The sequence below is a fragment of the Mus caroli genome, chromosome 6 (assembly GCF_900094665.2).
Source record: "Mus caroli chromosome 6, CAROLI_EIJ_v1.1, whole genome shotgun sequence".
In the NCBI taxonomy this organism is placed as follows: domain Eukaryota; kingdom Metazoa; phylum Chordata; class Mammalia; order Rodentia; family Muridae; genus Mus; species Mus caroli.
Genome location: NC_034575.1, coordinates 60,190,061 through 60,205,473, shown reverse-complemented (window position 1 = coordinate 60,205,473; position 15,413 = coordinate 60,190,061). Strand labels below are relative to the sequence as shown.

At 40.5% G+C, this 15,413-nt stretch overlaps 1 protein-coding gene across 3 annotated transcripts in view; it reads right to left on the bottom strand.

Moving 5' to 3' along the window:
- The window catches only part of Prdm5 (PR/SET domain 5), a 159,520-nt gene that overhangs the window by 86,864 nt on the left and 57,243 nt on the right, over positions 1–15,413 (bottom strand). For all 3 annotated transcript variants that reach the window (XM_021165000.1, XM_021164998.1, XM_021164996.2), the window contains exon 3: positions 14,587–14,709. In XM_021165000.1, the coding sequence (XP_021020659.1) occupies positions 14,587–14,709 (123 nt within the window). The remainder of the gene's footprint in view (positions 1–14,586; positions 14,710–15,413) is intronic.

Below are 15,413 nucleotides of genomic sequence, written 5' to 3'. Positions count from 1 at the left end.
CATGCCACAGGGGCCTGTGTTCACTATATTCATACGGCCTTATTTGTGATAGCCGGAAGCTGGAAACAACTCAGATGTCCCAAGACAGTAGAAAGGATACAGAAAATGTGGTTCATTTAAACATGTAATACTGCTCAGCTATTAAGAACGAGGACATCATAAGTTTTGCAGGCAAATGGATGGAACTAGAAAATATCATCCTGAGTGAGGTAACTCGGACCCAAAAGGATATGCATGGTATGTATTCACTAATAAGTGGATATTAGCCAAAAAAGAAAAAGAAAAAAAGTACAGACTATCCCAAGATACACACCACAGAAATCAAAAAGGTCAACAAGCTGATGGGCCCAAGTGAGGACTCCTCAGTCCCACTTGGGAGGGAGAAGAAAGCAACCACAAGAGGGGAGGGAGGGAGGGAGGGAGGGAGGGAGGGAGGGACCTGAGAGGGAAAGGGGATGAGAGGGGGAGAGGGCAACATGATCTTATATTGGGTGGGGGAAAAGGACTGAAGCCCTGATGGCCAGCAGAAAGAATGAAATCAGGCAACCTCTGCAGGTAGGATGTTGGGGGGTTGGGGGGAGCCCTCCGGGCTGTACCAGAGACCTGGGAGTTCAGAGACTCTCAGGACTCAAAGGAAGGAACCATACATAAAATTCCTTATAGTGGGAAGAGGGAATATGTAGAGCCCACCTCCAGCAGAAATGACAGGGCATTAAGTGAGGGATGGGGTTGTTATCCCACAGTAAAAACTTTGACCCATAATTGTTCCTGTCTGAAAGAACTGCAGGGATGGAAATGGAGAAGAACGTGAGGAAAAGAAGGTCCAGTGACAGGCCCAAAGTGGGATCTAGCTCAAGGGGATGCCCTAAGGTCTGACACTATTACTGAGGCTATGGAACACTCACAAAAAAAAAAATGGACCTGTCATGACTGCCCTCTGAAAGACCCAACAAGCAGTTGAAAGTGTCAGATGCAGATATTTGCACCCAAACAATAAACAGATGCCACTGAACTATGTCGTTGAATTAGGGAAAAGCTGGAAAAATTGGAGGAGGGGGTGACCCTGTAAAAAGACCAGCAGTTTCAACTAACCTGGACCCCTGAGATCTCTCAGACACTGGATCACCAACCAGGCAGCATACACCAACTGATATAAGGCCCCCAACACATATACAGCAGATGACTGGCAAGTCTGGATTCAGTCAGAGAAGATGCACCTAACCCTCAAGAGACTGGAGGCCACAGAGAGTTTAGAAGTCTGGTGGGGTGAGGTAGGGGCTAAGGACATCCTCATGGAGATAGGGGGCAGGGAGGTGGTATGGAATGTGGAAAAGTCAGAGGATGGATCAGGAGGCGAATAAAATCTGGAGTGTAAAAAAAAAAGGAAAATAATAATAATAAATCAAGCTTGTAAACAAACATTTGTCAGTTGCAGCTCCCTAAGCGAATGCTGACCCCCTTCTTTGAGACACACTAGATGAGATTATCTGCTATGTCCCGGTCGAGTCAACTGGACAAACCAAGAGGCTTAAAAGTCACTCATGAGGCAAAAGAGTTTCAAAGAAGCTCTCCTCCTGGAGTCTAGCGTTCCCTACCCATACAGTAATTTTTCATTCCCGAGTTAGTCTAGTGTATGGATCCATGTGCTCTCTTCCAGTATTTTCCTATTATAAGTGCTTTTTAAAATAGAATTCTGACATGGCCTAAGCCTTCCACCAGTGTTCCAACGATCCTAGAAATGTCCTTGAGCAAGATCATGGGCTTAGAATTTAGCAAGATTGTAAAAGCTAAGTCACTCCCTTACACAGGAATTTACCATCACTAAGGAAGAAGGAAGTTTCAGACCAAAGAAGAAACCAGAATAGATACTATAGCAGAGTTACACCCATACACACGTATTTACAATGGCCTAAGGGGAAGGTGGACTAAACAAGAGACTAAAATAGGAACTATGGCAAGGACGCAAAGCCCTTGACCCTGGCTTCTAAGATTAGTGGATCTTCTAATCTTAGGTGGAGCCCTTGTTGATCCCAGGTGTTATCAATGAATTTTATCCCAGGTGGTTCCCGTTAGACCTTTTGTGTTTGCATTCCTCTGTTTTATGTAAGATTCCGGTTACCTCAATTGTACCTTGCGAATATGTCACCCAACTTCCTTATTGTCCTCTGCATAAAAACTCTGATGCTCGAGTTACAAAATTACATTCAGATTCTACACACAAACTCTCCTGTGTGTGTCTGTTTGTCGCTCATCCACGCTTTGCCCACCCGAGTTGAGAGACCCCGTTCCACGCAGACACAGGGACCCAGAGGGTCTGCGGCAATTATCAAAAGGCAAAAACAAGGAAACAAACCATGGTTCTGCTTAGAGGGATATTAAAATACATAAATAAAATTACAGTACATCTCTTGCTTACATATAATCTGTCTATAACCAAGGAGCTTTAGAGTAAAATAGTGCACAGGGAGAAGAAGCTTGGGGAGCCATGCCATATGTATACCAGCCAGGGCAGATGGCACTGCCCTGTGCACACATTCCAGCATCAGAAACTTTTAGCTGACCCCACAGCTGGCTCCTGGATGTGACTAGAGCTCTGGCTAAGTGTCATTGGGATGTTCATCCAGGCAGAAGGGGCTTCTCTGGTTGTCACATTATGTTCTGACCAGTAGTAAAGCGAAAAAATACACTCAGAATAAAAAAGGCTTTGGTCATGAATCAAATTTTTATTAAAGAAATGTAGAATTCCTTTTAAGCTAAAACAAAGTATCTCAAATGTAAATTGCATAGCTTCCCAACTGGGCTAGCTTTGCATAACTGATCAAATATTAGCCCATATCACATCAGGAAAGAAGCATTTCAACTACATAATCATGCTAGAGGCCTAGGCATCAGGTCCCACACTGCTCAAACCTCTCTCTTACTACATCTAAATGTATTTACCAGAATCCTTAGTTTGTGATAAACTCCATGAGGGAAGGGATTACACCTAAAATTATGTATATTATCAGTATCAATATATTGACAATTCGACACTGTATTAGAGTTACCAAAATACAGGTTTCTCCTTCCTCTGTCTCTTCTGTTCTTGAATTAGTTACATTTCTCACTGCTGTGGCCAAATTTCTGATACAAAATAACGTATGAAGAGTTTGTTCTGGCTTCTAGTTAGAGGTGGCACAGCCAAATGTGGGAGGGAAGTACAGTGGCAGGCGAGTGAGCTGCTATTCATACTGCCTCTGGCATCAAAGACAGAGAAATCAGGAAGTAGGGATGCCTTTAAGGAAGGTCCCCACTTGCCTACTTCCTTCACCTAAGCTGCAGCTAGGGTCTGACTCCTGCTGGGACCAAGGGTTGAAACACTTAGGCTTGAGGGTATATTTTACATACCACTTACCATATGCATCTTTGTTTTAAACTAATAAGACAACAAAAATCAATAATGCCATTCAGGAAAATAGGAAATACAAAAATGGGTTGTGGCTCAATTTTCTGTTTTTAACAAATTCTAAATAATAATGCAATAGTTGGGTGTGGCCTACCTTTAGTGATGTTATGAAGAAGAGAGCGTCTCAAGACAGAGGTGGAATGGTGATGGAGGTTGCTGAGAAATCCAGCCAAAGGTGGTATCCACTGGCTTCATGTCACTGTCTACTCTGACCTAGGAATACCACCAACTACAGATGGAGGAAGAGGTCAGGGGAGCATGGGGAGAACAGAACCCTGGAGAGAAGAATGTGGGCATTGCAGAGGAAGGGTTGGCAAACATGCCACGAGACAGGGCATCAACAAGCTTCGCTTACACCTAGAGGCAGAGCTCTTTCAAGAAGCAGAGGATAGCATTCTCTAAGCTGAGAAAGGAAAAGAGAACAGTTAGTGTTTGCAATGTAATGTGGTGTGGGATATCATGAGGTCAAGATATAGCCTCATGAGTGTTATTTGTGTCCTTTCTTAACATCTACAAAATAGAGATGTGTGTTTTTAGAGCTGTGTTTAAACTGAAGTGTGCGTTCAAACATTAAAGCACACAGCTTAATTTTTTTCCATAGCAACGTCACCTTAATGAACAAATTCCCAAATAGGTACCATCGATCTCAAACAGCCTCCCAGCTATTCCTATTTCCTGTAAGTCATTCAGGCAGAAAAATGGACACCGTCCAGTATTGCACATAGAGAAATCTGCAGATGAGCAGGGCAACAGTGCTCTAAGTGTTCTGCCATGTGACCATCATTTAGTGTAGCTTTAGGTTTGTTTACAAATCTACTACAGGACTTTGGTTCATTTGTTTTAAACAATTAACAGTAAAGAAATATATTAGATCTTTGTATGCCCTGATGCAAAATCTGATAATGAGATACATTTTGACAATAACTTGAAGTACCATAAATTTATGGGCAATCACGTCTTTGTGCTTGTCTGCTTTGGTTACCAAATCACTTTCTAGAAATAAAACATTATCATGAGCACACATTTAATGATGTTAAACTAAACCAATTTTAAAAAGCACAAATTTTATTCTTTAACATGGAGCAAAGTGTTTGAAAGGATGATTCTGGGCCAATATTATATGCATGGCATTAGTCTTCCTGGATAATATGTGTTTTATCCAGAGCTTATCTATCTATGTTGGTTTGAAAAGTAAGATCTATAAAATTGTATTATATTCCAAAATATAGAAATGGAATGCAATGGAGTTGGGGAACCCTCTCAAAGCACAGAAAGGGGAAGAACTGGATTAACCCTCAGGAAAAATGACCACCCCCACTTTCTGTTCTTGCCTCCAAATGAAAAAATGATACAACCGAGAGATGCATGAAGACTCATTTCAAGGACCACAGGGAAAGAAGTCAGAAGACAATGCTATCATCTTTGTGCATGCCAGGATGCTAAATAAGCTAGGTGAAGAAATTATAGGCATGCCAGTCAGACAAATGCCCAATTAATTAAACATGAGACAGCGCACAGGGTTGTGGCATAAATCAATCAAATGATAGACATAACTCCTTTCTAGATGTTTGTGAACAAAGCTCCCAGTAAAAAGAGGACTCCATGCTCGAATCTTACAATGCCCTGCCTCTGGAGTCCACACCTTCTTGATGTTACAAACCTTCAACCAAGCCCACAACTAAATAGAAGCCTCTTCACACACATCTCTGATCTCAAGCTGTCTTTGTACATCATGTCCGATTTCAACAGATAACAAAGATAATCAAGGCAAGCCAATTAGGGTTCTAAGACCACTCTCGTCCCTCTGCCTTGTGAATCAGTAGAATACAGAGTCCCCAGAATATACATTAAGTAACATAAATCACAAAGCTTTTTAAAAATATTTTGTAATTCACTGACGATATGTGGGCCTTCCTATTAGGATCACTTTCTAAGAAGTGAGACATGTCCTGGAGTAGTAGTTATCGTTGATTAGAAACTTCCCTAGAAAACCTAACACCCACTAACAAAAAAGTAAGTACACCTACTCTAGTGTTCAGTTAGTAAATCTATTCCATTTACTTCATTTACATCTGCTTACTATCTTAGTCACAATCAATAACAAGAGCTGTACCTCCAATTTTGAAAAATACAACAAAGCCATTTCCTTCTTTATGTTCACACAAAATCCAGCACCCAGCAGCAAGTAGCAAGCAAGCTAATAGTAGAGCCTGGATTCTAGTGTCAGGAGAAGTACACACTTACATGAACATGCATAGGATTGTTAGTTTTAATTTTCTCTCTGCTAAGTGGACTTAGTGGCCATTTTAGCTTCAATGCATCAACAATAAATGACTCTTGTCCTACACTCTGTAACCGCGACGAATTTGTAAACGTCCTCTTTCATTCTTATCACAGCTCTTAAATGTTACACAGTAGTAAAAATGGTATTTTTCTATACCTAATGCAATGTTCACAGGTTCTTGAATACAAATATTCGTTATTACATTGGAAAATATGATTTGCAATCCCATATTCCTTCACAGCAAACCTAAACTTCACTACCTTCCTCACAGCTCTCAGAGTTATTTCAGATTGCAATAGCTGATAATCTGTACAGTACTGGAATTGACAGTGATACCTCTTGGAAGTTGTATTTTCAGAATGAAGTGACTGCCTTCTCTCTTCTGACTGAGCTGGTGTAGTGGAACATCAGTCCTTCTGGTTTCTCTTTCATCCTTAAAGTTGTGTGTGCAATGATGAAGAGATAGAGCCTGCTTTTCATTCGAATCTCTTAGATTCTGTCTTTTATTGAAGAATTGCAGATCTTAAATCCGGAGTTTTGATTGCAAGATGTGTTTTAAGTCTTGCCTTTGCTGATTCCTTCAGTGCTTGCTGCTCTCCTATTCCAGTCTACTCAGTGTTGTCACAGCATCATTTCTTCCCTCCCTCCTCATGGCCATGGTCCTTTCCCTTCAGTCACATGGACTTCTCCAAGCAGTTCCTGGAGAATTGGCTGAGGTGTCAAGAATTTCTTTAGCTTGCTTTTCACTTTTCTTCAAGTGTGATAGATAGGATTGCTGGGTATAGCACTATAGAGTTGTCTTTATATTGACTATTGTCTTTCACAGATTAAAATACATCCTTAGAAGCCCTTGGGAGTTTGTCTTTTGATTTCTTTGCATATAACTGTCCCTCTGATTTTGGAGGGGGGGGAGTAGGACTATATGTAACTCTTTGGCACTGAACATCATTACTATGAAATTGGTGATTTGGGGGAGTCATGTTGCCTTGATTTTTCATGCTTCCTTTGATTTACCACACGGAGTTGTGCAGCTTTGGTAGATATTTTTAATCACACTTTTGCTTTTACTGGAAATGATCGCAGTATTCAAAACCAATCAGGTTGCACTAGGGTTATGATGTCATTTCTTTTGTTTTCTTTTCTTTTTTGCATATTTTATTAGGTATTTTCATCATTTACATTTCCAATGCTATCCCAAAAGTCCCCCATAACCCGCCTACACACCCACTCCCACTTCTTGGCCCTGGTGTTCCCCTGTACTGAGGCATATAAAGTTTGCAAGACCAATGGGCCTCTCTTTCCACTGATAGCCGACTAGGCCATCTTCTGATACATATGCAGCTAGAGACTCAAGTTCCTTGGGACACTGGTTGGTTCATATTGTTGTTCCACCTATAGAGTTGCAGATCCCTTTAACTCCTTGGGTACTTTCTCTAGCTCCTCCATTGGGAGCCCTGTGATCCATCCAATAGCTGAATGTGAGCATCCACTTCTGTGTTTGCTAAGCCCCGGCATAGTCTCACAAGAGACAGTTATATCAGGGTCCTTTCAACAAAATCCGGCTAGGGTATGCAATGGTGTCAGCATTTGGAGGCTGATTATGGGATGGATCCTCAGATATGGCAGTCTCTAGATGGTCCATCCTTTCGTCTCAGCTCCAAACTTTGTCTCTGTAACTCCTTCCATGGGTGTTTTGTTCCCAATTCTAAGAAGGGGTAAAGTGTACACACTTTGGTCTTCGTTCTTCTTGAGTTTCATGTGTTTTGCAAATTGTATCTTATATCTTGGGTATTCTAAGTTTCTGGGCTAATATCCACTTATCAGTGAGTACATATCATGTGAGTTCTTTTGTGATTGGGTTACCTCACTCAAGATGATGCCCTTCAGGTCCATCCATTTGCCTAGGAATTTCGTAAATTCATTCTTTTTAATAGCTGAGTAGTACTCCATTGTGTAAATGTACCACATTTTCTGTATCCATTCCTCTGTTGAGGGGCATCTGGGTTCTTTCCAGCTTCTGGCTATTATAAATAAGGCTGCTATGAACATAGCATGTGTCCTTCTTACCAGTTGGAACAACTTCTGGATATATGCCCAGGAGAGGTATTGTGGGATCCTCCAGTAGTACTATGTCCAATTTTCTGAGGAACCACCAGACTGATTTCCAGAGTGTTTGTACAAGCTTACAGTCCCACCAACAATGGAGGAGTGTTCCTCTTTCTCCACATCCTTGACAGCATCTGCTGTCACCTGAATTTTTGATCTTAGCCATTCTGAATGGTGTGAGATGGAATCTCAGGGTTGTTTTGATTTGCATTTCCCTGATGATTAAGGATGCTGAACATTTTTCAGGTACTTCTCAGCCATTTGGTATTCCTCAGGTGAGAATTCTTTCTTTAGCTCTGAACCCCATTTTTAATGGGGTTACTTGATTTTCTGGAGTCCACCTTCTTGAGTTCTTTATATATATTGGATATTAGTCCCCTATCTGATTTAGGATAGGTAAAGATCCTTTCCCAATCTGTTGGTGGCCTTTTTGTCTTATTGACGGTGTCTTTTGCGTTAGGTACACAACAGGCTCAATCTCTAATACTCTACAGAGAATAGGATACATACTACCTTCTTGCTAGTTCCAATTTCAACTCCCTTGTCATTCTTTCCTAGGCTCCTACATGGCTGTCAGACCCTTAAGCTATCCTTTGAAATTCAGAGGTTGGGTCACAGATGTTGATCCAATCTATGAGTGGTCTTCACACATACATGCTGCCATTTCTGTACTCAGTCTGTTTTCTGAATGTGAATGACTGTTGTTCTGTTCTCTAGGAAACTTGGGTCACAAATGATGCATCAGCTGGCAGTCATTCATAGGTTATGTCATAGATGCCTGTTAAACCTCTGGGAAGTTCTTCACAAACCCAGTCAGTCATAAGTGGTGGCCTTGACTGGCCCTAGACTGCCCTTGCCCAAGGAGGCTGTGAAGTTTGGGACCCACATCGCCTTCCTTGCAATTTATACCTCACTGGACCTAACACAGGTCTGATTCAGTATCTTCCATACAGTCTAACAGCACTCAGTATCTGCTGACGGTGTTTTGGTATATAGTTATAGTTTCTTGGCACTTGCTCTGATCAGCTGAGATTGTCAATTATAGAGGTTCTAGCACCACCAAGTCACATTCTTAGCAGGCTCATTTTTAATGCTGTCTCAGCTCTGGTTGAGTACCAAGAAGAACATGCTTTTCTGCTCTTCCCTATCATTGTCCAGCAACTTTCTTCTGCCTTCTTCCCTTTTGAGAATATCTGTTTCTTACACTGTCAGATTTCTGACTCTGTTCATCTCAAGCATAGTTTTGGTCACCCCGTCTCACTGAACAGGGGACTCCCCAGATGCACCAATCCCTGTAGGATGGACCCTGAGTCGCTTTTCCCCGTTCTGTTTCTAGTTTTCTTTGCTACCAGCTCGAGATTCTCAGCAGTCTCCTACTTCTTCTAATAACTGTTATCCAACATACCCAGTTCATTCCATGGGGATTCTAGCGTACCATACCTGCCTAGCATCTGCCATCTTACCAAGTTTCTACTATCTTCAAGATGCTACTGTATGTATTTAATCTGCACAAGAATCCAAACAGATATGAATGACAACTGACTTACATGAAAAGGAGCAAAACTTTAAAGATTTTTTTCTACAAAGAATGCAGGAGTTAGAGCATCACAGTATCCCCAGTGATCAGGACAGGGCCCAGCATAGCGCATGAGCTCAGTAACTAGTAGATGGTTGAATGAGGCAGCTTCTCAGCCACCTGAGAGCAGGAACCTAGAACAACCCCTTCAAACAAGAAAGCTGCTGTTCTTTCCAGTACTTTCAACCATTTTTCTTAGCATTATTCAAATGGTTCTGTATTCTGTATTTCTTTCTGATCCAGTCATGTATTTGCTTTTGCCAATAATTAATCTCATCCCCATCCTTCCATAAAGTAAATGATCATCCTACTGACAGTCTTGTGAGTGAGGCTGGAGGCACACTGTGCAGACCTACAGAAGTCTTCAGTGACTTCAATTAAGAAAGACTTCTCTGGCCGCCTGCTTGATTGCAAACCCATCATAGTCCAGAGGTCCCAAACCTACCACCTTAAACTAAGCTGCTTGTGAATTTTACCCTCAAAAGTATGTGAAAAGATACATGCTTACTGCTTCATGCTGTTAAACTTAGGGCAAGCTTGTGACAAACAGGTAACCAACAGAGTTACAGATGCATACAGATGAGCACTATAAACCAAGGCCATTCAAAAACAATTAAAAATCCATATTCTTGAAAAATCACTCCTAGAATCTATGAACTGGTGGCACGCATTAGTAACATGTTCTTAACTGATATGAGAGACACACATACTAGAAAGTAGAACTGCCTTCAGTGGAGGTAGAGTTAACTACTGCAATGGTTTCTGGAGTCAGAGACACAAAAGATCTCATCAAAATTTGCTCCTTCAAAAAAAAAAAAAAAAAGAGCTCCCCCAGTAATGTTTTATTCATCACTTTGAATGGCTATTTGCAGAGTCTATAAAACCGTGTGCTTACCATTCTTTTTATTGACATAAGATATCTGTCTTAGCCATACTCTCTCTTTTAAAGGGAGCTTCATGTTGCCTAAGGACAAATTTTGTTCCATTTGCTATCAATGATGTGACAGGCCATGCTCTTTGTACAGAAAGCTATTTCAGAGTGTCTTAGGGGAGACTTTTCTTCATCACTAATGCCTATTAATACCTTTTGTTCTGTGAGGATGAAAAATTTAAGGTCTGTAAATGATGCATAAAGGACAAATTTTCCAATTTTTCTTTCCCAATCTTTGAGTTGTTTAGGTTATTAGAGACACTTTCCCAGGAAGAATCTTGATTTGGGGGGAGAGATTTGTGTGTTAACTGCTATTTTTAAGACAAGTGATTTGCTTATGGTTAATTACTAATAAAACTGATACTAAGGCCCAACAACCCTTCAATACTCCTAAAGCAATCTAGTAGGCTGACTCTGCAACTGTACACAGTTCAGAAGGAAGAGCTGATAGTCCATGCTACAGTGGAGCAGGTGGCTGCAGGACTCTGAACTGAGGTCAGAAGTAGATTGAACTTGTGCTGCTATTTGAGCTCAGTGTCTAACTCCTCTCCATTTAGAACAGCTTCATAGCCCAGCCCCTGCCATCCTCATGATATGGATGAGAATCCAGAGGCTTCCTTCATGTGCCAAGGCTCCATAAATACCAGGTCACTCTTACATAATAGCATGTAGCCAACAGACCTGGGGAAGACAAGTTTAGAAACGGGCCCTGAAGTACATGAGATGTAATGCTACCTTGGATAGTCCAAAAAATTTAGTTTCTTTTCCAAACAGGATGATAACTCACTACTTTAACTGAGTAGTTTTAGCTTAATAGTTGTCTATTTTAAAAAGGAAAAGAAAAAGGGAAAGAACACGGAGTCTAGAAACCAGTGATTTGTCTTTTTTTTTTCACATACTGTACACATGTTGTCATTTAGTGACACACGGTTAACTTTGAAAAGTGTCACCATGATTCAGATGCTTAAGGGAGCCTCTGCACCACTAACAGACTATCCTTCATATTTAGAACTTGCTAGTCTAAGTTGAAGATGCCTCCAAAGTCTAAGTACACACTTAACTGACGTTCTGAGAAGGGTACATATGGGAAGGGCTATTAGCTTGCTAGATCCTTCTTCAGCAATTCATATTTCTAATCATCATTTCCAAATCAAATTCACAAATATCAAATAAATCTCAGAACTACAAATATAATTGAGTCCCCATGAAGGAGTTCCAGTCATCTGTCAAAACAGATCTGAAATTCTTAATCCCTTTTCCAAAAAAATTGGACCCAAGTATTGACGTTTTCCACCAAGCAAGCCACATAGCCACAAATGTTTCTCATTTACTCTACCCCTGGGGCATACAGCTCAAATAAAAAATTTCCTGAATACCCCAAATTTCAGATGCAATTTGGAATGCAAGTGATTCATAATGTAATGCGGGAAACATTATGCTCTTGTTTTTCCCACTCAGTGTCTCTGGAATGCGGCTCTCAAGAGAGCATCCTAACCAATTAAAGGGTTGGCTTTGTTTTCAGTCAGGAGACCCAACCATTATGCTCTTTACCCCTTGCTCCAGTGTGATTTTGAAGCCTCAGCAATCTGTTACTTCAGCTACTGTTCAAGTGAGAAAGATGTTACCTCAAGGGAGCTAATACGGTTCCTATGTATACCGTGACCAAAGCAAGGTAACATGCATTCATTCCCATTAAGAAAGGGCCCTACAGTGACTCTTGAACAGATTTAGATCCTAATTAAATCAAGAGTGAAATTTCAAAGACGCTTTTGTCATCTTCTAATCTTGCCCTTACATTGATTCCCTTCTGAAGTCATTAGTTATGTCCCGAGGGACCACAACTGCCACTGTTTTCTTCTAGAGACTCCTATTCTCTCTCAAGGAAAGGAATAGAGTTTACATAAGGGAAGAAATGTGGTCACTGAGTGTTCCAAGTGAGAGTGATAACTGTGAGAAGGCTGATTACTAAAAGCAAGATGTGCAATGTCCCAAATGTGGTAAAACCACTAGGCTCAGTAGAGGCACAGAGATGGGAGGAGATCCAGATCAACACAATCACCATGGGTTCCATTAACTAAAGGGAGATTAAAACAAGATACAGATAGGACATCTTCAACAAGAGTTATTGAGATAGTCCAGTGCAGAGTTCCGAACACACAACATGAAGGTTGAAGCAAATAAGAAAAACAACCGAGTTTCATAAATATCAAGCGGTAAGAAGGACGTTCTCAGGTAAAGAATATTTGGGAAATTTTTAAACCCATAGTTCAAAACAGGGGGGGATGTGCACGCGTGTCTTTCCCATATATGTCTAAAGCACAGTAAGGAGAAATAAATGGCTTAAAATAAATTCCATAAATAGTTCTAACAACAATAACATTGACAAAGGATGTAACTGAACATGGCGATTGAATTTATTATTACAGATACCATGAGACTACTTTGATCAGGAACATGAAAAAAATAGAAATATACTTGGAAGAGAAATTCATGATTACACATGAATAAACATGAATCTGTTTCAATTGTGTTTAGATCTTTGTGTTTTGATCCATATTCTATTATATCTTAGCTATTGTAAGAGTCAGGTTTGTGTTTCCACATAAAGAAATACATTATTTTTTATAACACTTATTTTGGTTTTTTGGTTTAGTTTGGTTTGGTTTGGTTTTTTGGGGTTTTTTTGTTTGTTTGTTTGTTTCTTTGTTTCTTTGTTTTTTGGTTTTTCGAGACAGGCTTTCTCTGTATAGCTCTGCTGGCTGTCCTGGAACTCACTTTGTAGACCAGGCTAGCCTCAAACTCAGAAATCCGCCTGCCTCTGCCTCCCAAGTACTGGGATTAAAGGCGTGAGCCACCACCGTCTGGCTATAACACTTGTATTAACAGAGAAATTACTTAGCTGAGGATAGAAAATTACATAGCAGACAACTGTATTATTGTTGGATTAAACTTAATGCTGTGACGTTTCCTCACTATAGTTCCTTGAGACTTAAGTGAAATCAGTATACTAGTCAGAAAATGTCTACATTATAAGTTCCTATAAGCAATTATCACATAGAGATGAGCAATCTAGAACAGTGTAGGCAATTGTTCTGTGTTTCCCTTCATGTTTATGTCAGCCATGGCTCCTTGACTTCTTCTGCACTTTAGAGTCGGGATGGGAAGCTTTACACTACTGAGTCAGTTTCCCATCACCCTATAGTGGCCCCCTTGTTTTCTTGGCATCTGATTGAGCTTTTATGTATAGGACCACTCTAGACCCACCTCTTTTCCTTTTGCCTTTACTTCCATTGAGCGATTTCTAAGTTCAACTCACAGTCTATACAGGAACCAAATGAGGTATGTGGCAGTATACGAGGGTACAGTGAATTATTTCCCTGAGACATGGTTTCTACTTGTGGCAATCAATTTTATAGGGCAGCTTACCCGAGCAAGCAGTGATGGGAAGCTTGTTAAACTGTGTGTTGTGTGCTTCTGTGAAAATGGTTTTGGATAAAAGTAACATCTAAATCAGTGGGCTTGAGTAAGGAGTACTGACTACTCATTCAATCAGTTGAAGGTCTAACAGAACACAAAGCTGCCCCCCAAGACTGTTCAGCATAAGAGAATCATAGTCTCTTGAGTTTGCTCAAAGCAGACTCCCTGGCTCTACAAGAGCTTTTGGTTCTTGGATTCAAATTGAGCTATCAGCGCTGAAGATTTTGAATTTGCCAGTGTCCACTATTTCATGAGCCAAATGTTGATACTAGGTCTGCATAGACAGATACTTAAAGATATCCCACTGGATCTGTTTATCTAAAGAAATCTCAAAAGCACATGATCCCCACGAGGCTCAGTCTGACTGTAGGGAAACACACATGAGCAAGTTGTCTCCATGAGGCCTTTCTCAAAGAATAACCCACAGAAGAGTAAGACGATCCAAAGCAACTAGCAAACCAAACTGCTATCAAAAAACATTCACTGAAGGAAATCAAAGTACTTGAAGGCAAGCTCTGCCAAGCACAGTATCAGACCGTGTAATTCATTCCCCCAAGAATTCCAATAAAGCCAGAAATCTGGTTTTAGCTGACAGTTCAGTTGCCTTTTCCTGCATATGCCAACTAGATGATTTCTTTGCTTTTATGAGTTAGATACTGTTATGTGAAGCTGATCACAGGGAAATAAATTGAAGACATGGAGTAGAGTTATAAATTAATCCATTATTCTCACAGTGCACTGTACAAATATGAAGCCAACAGGCTCACTTGAATGGCAGCCAAGTTCTTCCGCTCCTGAGATGGTGCCTCGTGAACAAAGCGAAGCCAGTTGGAGTGTCTTGGGTTGGTAGCATCCAAAATATACAGAACTTCTCCCTTGCTCCCACGTACCTAAAACAAAACAAAAAGACTCCAGTTTCCACGGAAATCCATATTAATCATACTAAACTTACCGAGTAGAACATTACATATTTTCTGAAATATGCACCTTTTTATTGATAAGCATTGAATAAATGTTAAATTAACAACACTCATGGCTTAAACTTATGTCTACAGAAGCCTACTATTTAATTTGGCAAATAACTACATGACTCACAACTGTCCTCAAATAACAGACACTTCATGTTTTCTGTGTCCTTTTTGCACGTGTGTTTGAATACATGGTAACAATCACAATTGCTTGGGAGAAAATCACAATGCAACCCATCTCATTTCTCCACCAAAGAAAGCAGCACTGTCTCCCAAGTGAGAGGAGTGGAGTCAGGGCAGTCTCTTCCAATTCTCTTCCATATGCTTTGTGAATTATCTTCAGAAGGGAGAACTGGCCAATCTAACTAGAGGGAGGTGACAGCTCATGAAACATGTTTTTTCCAGGGGATAAATGAAATACACTTCATTTTGTCTGCTTACAAATTATCCATGAATTTCTGGGGACAATATTTTTTAATTATTTTATTTTATGTAGTCTCTAGACATAAGTCATTGTCAAACATATTTTAACATGGAAAGAAGTAACAGGGAGGAAGGAAAGAAGAAAGGAAAGGGAGGGAGGAAGGAAGGAAGGAAGGAAGGAAGGAAGGAAGGAAGGAAGGAAG